Source organism: Mastomys coucha, unplaced genomic scaffold (assembly GCF_008632895.1).
Source record: "Mastomys coucha isolate ucsf_1 unplaced genomic scaffold, UCSF_Mcou_1 pScaffold15, whole genome shotgun sequence".
Taxonomy (NCBI): Eukaryota; Metazoa; Chordata; class Mammalia; order Rodentia; family Muridae; genus Mastomys; species Mastomys coucha.
The window spans coordinates 113,658,837-113,667,368 of NW_022196897.1; the positions used below are offsets into that span (position 1 = coordinate 113,658,837).

Sequence of the window (8,532 nt, forward strand, 5' to 3'; positions counted from 1 at the left end):
CTCTCTCTCTCTCTCTCTCTCTCTCTCTCTCTCTCTCTCTCTCTCTCTCTCTCTCCCTCTCTGTCCTTGTCTCCATCTCCATCTCCGGAGCAAGCCCCAGGAATCCCCACCTCCACTCCCCAAAGCTGGCTGGCATGGCAGCTGCATACTGTACCTGTTTATTTGATGCCTCTTACTTACTTGCATAGGTGTGGGTCCTCTCCTGTGTGGCAAGCACTTCAACAACTGAGCCATCTCTCCAGCCTTGAAGATTCCCTTGCTTTTTAAAATGATTCATTTTCTTTTTCATTTATGTGTGTGTATATCTGTGTCTGTGTATATACGCACACGTGGATCCTATGAAGCTGAAGTTACAGGCAGTTGTAACCACATGTGAGTACTGAGAACTGAACCCAGGTCCTGTTTCGGGAATTATAAAAAATGAATCCACCCCACAAACTTGCTTTCCTGCCGGGCCACATCCTGGCGAGCTCTTATTATTCTCTATTAAAAACATCTCACTCACTCTTCCAGCTATTAAAAACATCTCACTCACATGCAACTCTTAACACACCCCCACAATCATTCATCTAAGTAGCGCCTAAGACCCGGTAAGTAAAGCATGACTCTTAAGGCCTTAATATCCAATCAGATTTTCATAATAATATAATCACAATTTACAAGATGCCAATACAATAATTTTAGAACCAAATAATAAAGACAGTATTCTAACCCAATTAATCTATTTTGTAAAAACCTTTGCTTGGTTGTATAACCTCGTGGGGTCTGGCTGGTCCTCATCATCTGTCTCCATGATCACCTCTCTCCTCCTGCTCCTGACCCTTTTCCTCCTCCAACTCTAGCTCCATCTCTCTATTCCTGTCCAATCACAGGCTTGTCACTGCCCTAATGTGATTGGACAGAGAAAATGCTGTAGGAAGGTCCTCTACAAGAACAGCAAGCACTTGGACCTGCTGAGCCATCCCCAGCCTCACTTCCTCTTCTTTTTTGGTTTCTCTCCCACTATCCAGGTTCATCAGAAATAAAGTTGGCTGAAAATGGTGGACAGGAAATTACTCAGTACCAAACAGTCCTCTAGACGATGGATGTTAACTCCAACCAGTTCCTTTCGAAAATGGGGTAGAATTGATATAGCAAGTTTATTTGTTTTACATTTCTGGACATAACCTTTAATAGTAATTAATTTCAGTTCTGTGAGGCTGAAGTTCTTTGGATAATCTTATGTCTGATCATTCCTGGGGTTACAGTCAAGTGAGCACAACAGTACTGGGGTGGGAGAGGCAAGGTGGTCCCCTGCTGCATTGGCAGTGGGTGCTGGTTGTTGACCAAAGCTCCTTAGCTCTTCTTCCTTAGATTTCCATCCTCCAGCAGATGATACTGGACAGCAAGCGGTATCAGGGTCACAGGAGAACAAGAGCAGGGTCCTTGGAGCTTCTTCAAGGCCTTGGCTGTGGAATTCACTTTCTTCACCTTCTACTTGCTAAATGACCCATGTGTCCTTTCAAATACATGGGATGGATTTAAAGAACCCAGCACGTGTCCAAGCAAGAAAGGAACAGCTCATTTGACTAGCTCTTCATCTCTCCATGTGTTTCAGCTTGGGTTTTCCCAAAAGCATCTGGAGCTAGAAGCAGAAGCAGACACACAGAAACAGGAAAACCTATGTACAGAAAGCAAGCAGTGGTTGGGTACCATACCCTGCAAATTCCTATATGGCTAGGGCCTTGCTCAATGGAAATAAGAAAGTTTAGGGGGTGGGAAGCTTAGAGACTGCTGCTTCCAGGCCACCTCCTTTTCCTAACTGGATTTGGCAGTGCTGGGAGAGTCAAACAGGAGAGAAGAAAGAAAATATGCAGCCAGGTGGGCGTACGCAGCCAAACGAGACAGGAACCCATTCCCTGGGTTAGAGTCATGTATCCGCACTCTGGGCCTCCTGGTGCCCCATGCTTCTGCTAGCTTTCTGGTTTGTATTTGTTATCTTATATGTCTTTCTGTGTGTCTGCTGGGCTATATGTGCACCATATACATACATACATACATACATACATACATACATGTGCCTGTAGAGGCCAGAAGAGGGTGACAGATCCCTGGGAACTGGTGTTACAGGTAGTTGTGAACCACCTGACCTGGGTGCTGGGAACCAAACTTGGGTTCTCTGAAAGAGTAAGGGCTGGTAACCACTGAGCCATCTATCCAGGCCACATTCAAGCACTTTTTTATTTTATTGACTGTATTTTCAAGATTTATTTTTGCTTTATGTATTTGAGTGTTTGTTTACATGTATGTATGTTCACTATATGTGTTCCTGGTGCCGGGGCTGGGGGGTGGCTAGAAGAGGGAACTTGATCCCCTGGAACTGGAGTTAGAGACAGCTGTCAGCCACCATGTGGGTATCAGTAACTGATCCCAGGTCCTCAGCAAGAGTAGCAAGTGTGCTTAACCGTTGAGCCATATCTCTAGCTTCCTACTCAAACGGCATTTTTTAGAGCCCCTGAAACTTTGCAGTAGCTTCCCACTATAAGAGACCATGACTGTCTGCAGTGTGTGGTGTGCACATAAGCATTTCAAGTCCAGTGTGGTCTCTGACACAGGACAGTACCACAGTTCCATACTGGGAGTAAAAGGAGGCTAAAGCGTATGTATGCTCTCAATAGGAAAAGACGGATGGGTGTGTGGTATGGGAGCCCAGACCCTTCCAGCTACATATTCTGGGTTCTGTTGAAGTAAGGATGGAAAGCCAGAGGGTGCTTCAGACTACTCCAGAACCCGGGGTTCAGAACCAATCCTGGCAGTCAATGTTTGGTTTCCCTAGCCAGTTCAGTACCAACACCTGTGAGGGGGTCTCACTCCTGGAGAATGAGGAGCATAGAAATACGGTTCTTCACCAGCATTTGGCCTTTCCTTTCCTTTCCTTTCCTTTCCTTTCCTTCTTTTTTTAAACTCTTCCTTATAGCAAATAGAAATCACTTTCTGTAATTTCTATCTCTAACCTTTAAGTCTACATTCCTCACTAGACAAACTAAAACCATAGTGCTCTTTCACAAGCCTTTTTTCAAAGTGAGTTTCCCCCATTGGCCACTACATGACAAGAGTTGGCCTATCTGCCTTAATGAAACCCAAAGGGAACATTATCTTGAATAATTACATGAGTGCGTGTGGCAAGTTCAGGGGCTGGGTATACCATCGCGTGGTTTTGAAATGTGTGGTAAAAGGCATCAAGAGTTGACAGATTAGTTGGGGATTTGTCAAGAGTATTAATTACAGACTTGGAAATCTTGGTTAGTGACACTCTGTCTTGTCGCATCTTGCAAATGTGATCAAAGTCATTTCAGTACTTATTTGATGGTGCCTAACCACGGTGTGTGAAGAACAAAGCTTTTCATTAGAAATCATTGGGAAATAGGGTGCATTTTGAAGGAAGAGAGCCTTGAATGTGCCCTCCCCTCCACACTTCCTCCTCTTCCTCTTTCTTTTGGGGAGTCCCTATTGTTTCTGAACACCTGAAATGTTTTGGGGAGGGCCGATGAAGGGGGGTTCTTAAAAATGGTAGTACACAAAGACAAAGTGGGGGTCCATAAAAGTGGTTTTTAAAGCCACAAAGAGAAACTATGAAGCCTGGAGGAAGTTGTGATTCAGTCAGTCAAAGACATGTATAGCTTTATGAAGACTTCAAATGTTAGAGTACAGTACGAAGTTACTTAGGGGAAATGAAATCAGGCCTCTGCCTTGTTCAGATCTAGAAAAATAATCCTTTATTTTGGCTTCCTTGCAGGGGTGGGTGGGTGGAATGGTGCTGGCATCTAAATCATAGAAAATGAAGTAGAAACACAGCCCTGGTCTGCAACCTCGCTCCCTTCTGGGAAGTCTGTCCTGATGTACCTGCATTGTCTAGCAGAGTGGGTCAACCACTCGTCGATTCTGCGCAGTTGGAGAGATCGGCAAGTGACTAATGCCAAGCCTTGGTTTGGTTGGTGGTCTACTGCAGTTACTGGGACCCTCCTTACTGCCTTCCGGGCTCTGTTGGCACCCTTCTGGTGAGATGAGGCAGATCTTTACACCGGCTCATCTAGTCAGAAGTTCTTGTCAGTTGCCTCTGTGCGCCAGAGGGTGGCACTCCAGAGGTGGAGAGGAAGGGTGGGAAGAAGGAAGGCGTGGAGAGAAGGCAGCGTTAATTCTCAGACTCAGGTCTCTAATTATCTTATCGAGATATCTTAGCAAAGAGCCGCTATCCTCAGTCCCTTAGCAGGGGTTGGAAAACAAAAAACAAAAAAAATCCTAGGTTTCGGCCCGACCTACGAGTCAGAGACTTAGAGATTTTAACGAAGACACAGCTTGTTTAGAAACAACTTCCTGTGTTGTTGGGAACCCAAATTTTCTGCACTTCTGAGGGGTAGACGGCAAGTCCTCCGTGAGCGCGCCCACATCTGACCTGTCCCTCTGCGTCATGTTTTGCAGTTGCTGAATTTGTGTGAGTCTGTGAAGGATGACGCCCTGAAGGTGATCTCTGCCTTCAACATCCCACACACCATCGGTGCACCAATAGCAGGAATCTCCAACCCCGGGGCTGCAGAGGCCTTCTACCCCGCGCCCACGAAGCCGCTCATGAGGGATGGGGCGTGTTCTCGACTGGCCAAGCTATGAGCCTGCCGAGAAATGTAGTGTCCCAACTTCCAAGATTTTGACTAGAGCTGGAGCAGAGGTCAAAGTGGCAGGTGCAGGGCAGCCACCTTGGGGATTTTGGTCAGGCAGAGGAGGTCGGGCTAGGCTGGCAAGGAGCAGGACGAGTTGTCCGGAAGAGGGAGCCCTAGTTGGATGCCCCAGTGACTTATCCGGGTCTCGTAACCTCTCCTGGCCCTTGGCTTGACTTTCCCCCCCCCCCCCCCCCCCCCCCCCCCCCCCCCCAACCCCCACCCCCGCCATGGCCCTGGATCCCCAGACAATTGTCTCGGCCCGCCGCACGGTGCCACCAAAGATCTCTACTGTCAGCAGTGACTAAGATTCCCAGAGACTTCGAAAAACTCTGGCGCTGGGTGAAAGAAAAAAAAAAAATCAAAACATAAAAATCAAACACCCTTAGGCAAAAGGGGTGGAGGAAAGCTCCACCCTCTCCAAGCTCGGGCAAAAGTTCAACGAGGGATGATTAGTGAATCAGACTTGCTCCAGTTCTGCGAGGAAACGCGCTCGCGAGAGCAGAGAGCTTGAGCCTGGAGTCGCCCTAGTCTTACCAGGTAGGCGATCTCCGTGCGGCAGGACCACGCGCGACAGACGCTCCTCCGAGCTAAACTGTTACCCACCCTTCTGAAAAGCATAGATATGCAAAGTTAAATTATAGATGCTCCCGCGGCTTGGAGAGGTAGGGATGGCGGGCCTGGGGATTAGTTGGAATAAAGTGGTTTTGGAATTTGGAGAGATTACACTGGCGGAAATAAGTTTCTCATTTGTGTTCTGACTTGGCGTTGCCCAGTTTCGTTCTCATCTCTAGCCATCCTCTCGCTTCCCTCCCTCCACATCCGTTGGCAGCCTCGGGAAGGCACGGGTGACCCACTGGCCCTTCCCACGCTGCTGCTTTTCTCTGCCGTCAAATCTGATCCAGGAGTTCTACCGACAGAGCGGGAGAAAGCTCCATGGGCCCAAAGGCCCGCGGCTACCTGACCTGAGACACTTGGTGGAAGCTCTCCTGACTGCCTTGTTCCCTGGTGATGAAAGAACCTCCGCCTCCAGGCGGGCTTCCTAATTAAGCCCTAAAGAGCAAAGAGCCCAGCCCGTTGCTTTCCCCAGTGCCTGTGTATTTTCTTTTAGCGTGTCCGGGGTTGCAAAATCGGAAGACTCCAGAGCAGCCTGCTCCTACAAAGAAACACCGGCGCTTCCCCACCCCACCCCCACCTCTGTAAGGTTCTTTTCTAGTCCAAGTCTGAGGCGCCTTGCACCGCACTGAGGGCGCAGTGCGAGCAGATTTGTTACTGGCTTTGGACTCTCAGAGTAGCAGCAATAGACTGGGCTGCATGGGCGGGATTCTGAATGGTTCACAGCCTTAGTCAGGGCAGACCTGGATCAGCGGTGCACTTGGCTGCATCCACGCCCCTGCCCTGTGCGCTCTTGTAGGATCACCCCTCACCTCCAGCAGGGGCAAGGCTTTGCCTTGACCCCTCCAGCTTTCCTGGGAACCAATGGCTTCTTTGATCTCGCTCAGGATTCACCTGAGACCAAGACTTTAGGCTGGGGCTCTGCTGTGTCGCGGTTACGTTAGATCCGCTTATAAACACCAAATGACCAAGATGGCCCAACGTTGGGACGATAGGCCACGACACTTGTTCTGCATGAAAAGGCTACATCCTCCTTCTTGCTACCAGCCGGGATGCAGGTTGGGTAATCCTTAAATCGTGTTTCCTTAATCTTCACGTGTGGGGTGCGGGACGTTCCATTTCCAGACCAGCTTCTCTGGGCCACCGCTATGAGAGAGGGGTTGGGGGTGGAGGTGCACATGACACCATTGAGTTCGAGACTTCCGTTGGGATCACGAAGCCTCAGGAGGATCAGGGGATTTTTCGACCCCCCTTATGACTTTCCCAGCTCGGCCTGAACTCCGCCGCTCCGCGGTCGCCAGCTTCAGCGGGCGGACCGATAGACAGTTCCTAGCGGTACAGTGTGAGCCCAATACATTTCGAGGCTCCCAACACCGCTCATGGCACAACCGTCCTTCCTTGGTAGCCCCCCTCCTTTTCCTTGTAATTATTCTTTTCCAGTTAACTTTCTCATTCTCCTATTTTATCTGCTTGTCGTGCACGCGCATCGCTCCCCGAAGCTTCCCTTGTCTCTTAACTGTCCTCACCACCAGCTCTGCCTCTTAAGTAACTGGGCACTGGGGAAACACAGCAACAACACAAACTCACACACACACAACCAGGGAGAGCCTAAGAGGACAGAAGGCAGAAGGCGGCGGCGATGAAGAGTCCCGCTTGAGGCGCAGCCGAGGAGGGGCGAGCATCTTGCTGATCTGATTCCCCCTGGAGGCCAGGAATTCTAGGAAAGGCCAGTCAAAGGCCAGTGCCTATCCCTGCACCAATCTAGTCCCCATGGTTTGGGGCTGAGAAGCTCCGCAAAGCAAGGGCGCAGGGGCGCCTCCTGAAGCCTCCAACTGGAGCCCGCGGCCAAGCTGGACACCGATCAGCGTACCCTGAGCGCCCCCTAAGTTCCGCTCGGCGAGGTGGCCGCCACGGGCGGACAGGGAGGGGCGGGTACATTCTGAGTGGAGGATGGGCGAGCATGCAGCTGCCCGCAGGCCAAGACACTAGGGTAAACACGCCGGGGTGGGCGGCGCACGCAAACTGCAGGACAGCCGGCGGGGCCACCCTCCCCACTACCTGTCGCAGCCTGCACGCTCCAGCGGCCCGGGGGCCGTGGGGGTGGGGCTTACCTTCCGGCTTGCCGGGGGGCCGGACTGAGCGGGGGCGGAGCCCGCGGTGATTGGGCGCGGGAGCGGGGGCTCAGAAGGAGCCGAGGCGCTGGGGCAGGCTGCTTTCACTTCGCTCCCCGCAGGCACTGGGTCACCAGCTGGTTGGAGCTCTGCGGTCCTTGCTGCCGTCGCCGTCGTCGTCGTCGTCGTCGCCGTCACCGGATTCCTGCAGCCGCCCTGCGAGCTGTGTTCCACTTGGATTCACACCACCTCTCCGCCGCTCCCGCCGCCACCGCCTCGGCGCCCTTCCCCTGGCCCTCGTCCACCCAATGTCTGACTCTGATTCTCGGACTGAGAAACGCAAGGTAAACACTCGGCGACTCCCGGGGCGCAGGCTGGGGATGGATAGAAGACAGGCGCCGCAGTCGCCTCTGCGGCTTCATCTGTCTCTGGTGTCGCACGTGCGAGTGGAGGTGCTGGTTTGTCCCGCGTGGCGCGCGGCTGGCTGCAGAAGGCGAACGCTGGGAGTCGGGTCGAGGTCGCTGCGTGCCAAGGCACTTCTTGGGGAAGGGTCGTGGGCACGGAAGCTGCGGGCACTTAGCCGAAGACTGGGTTGGGCCGCGATGCCGCACGAGGGGCCTCTGAGGCATCTCTCGCGGGCAAGGAGGGCGCGTGGTCTCGGCTTGGAGCCGAGGTCCCGTTTCGGGGTACCGGTAGTGCGTCCAGCCGGGAAGCGTCGCCGCGACCCAGGCGGCCCGGGAGAAGTAGCCGCGCGGTAGCGGCGGGCGGGTAGACTTAACTCTTGACTGGCGCGGGTTGATTGCGGAGGTTTGAGTATTAAAATCACACGCGCCCTGACTTTGCTTGTACTCATTCAAGCCAGCTTGGCCACAGTGGCCAATTTCGCCTTTCCGGATGTCCCTGGTGGCCCGGTTCTTTTTTTGCGAGCGTCCTGTGGATATTGAGGAGCACCTTATCTACAGGAGACAAGAGACTCCCTCCGTAAGCTCCCCCTAGGACCACTTAGGCTATGTGTATTCCAAGCCCCAGGCAGCCGACTACTGCTAGCCCGATTGCTCTGGGACCCAGTCGCACAGGCTGTCGGACCCCTGAGCTCCCGAGCCTATTGCCCCCCC

At 52.1% G+C, this 8,532-nt stretch overlaps 1 protein-coding gene across 2 annotated transcripts in view; it reads left to right on the plus strand.

Annotated features, from left to right (window-relative positions):
- The window catches only part of Acoxl (acyl-CoA oxidase like), a 290,661-nt gene extending 285,779 nt beyond the window's left edge, over positions 1–4,882 (plus strand). Inside the window, exon 19 of one of the 2 annotated variants that reach the window (XM_031371845.1) lies at positions 4,459–4,882. In XM_031371845.1, coding sequence (XP_031227705.1) covers positions 4,459–4,644 — 186 coding nt within the window. In that variant the 3' untranslated portion in view covers positions 4,645–4,882. The remainder of the gene's footprint in view (positions 1–4,458) is intronic. The other variant, XM_031371846.1, reaches the window with a different exon arrangement.
- The last annotated feature ends 3,650 nt before the right edge of the window (positions 4,883–8,532 follow it).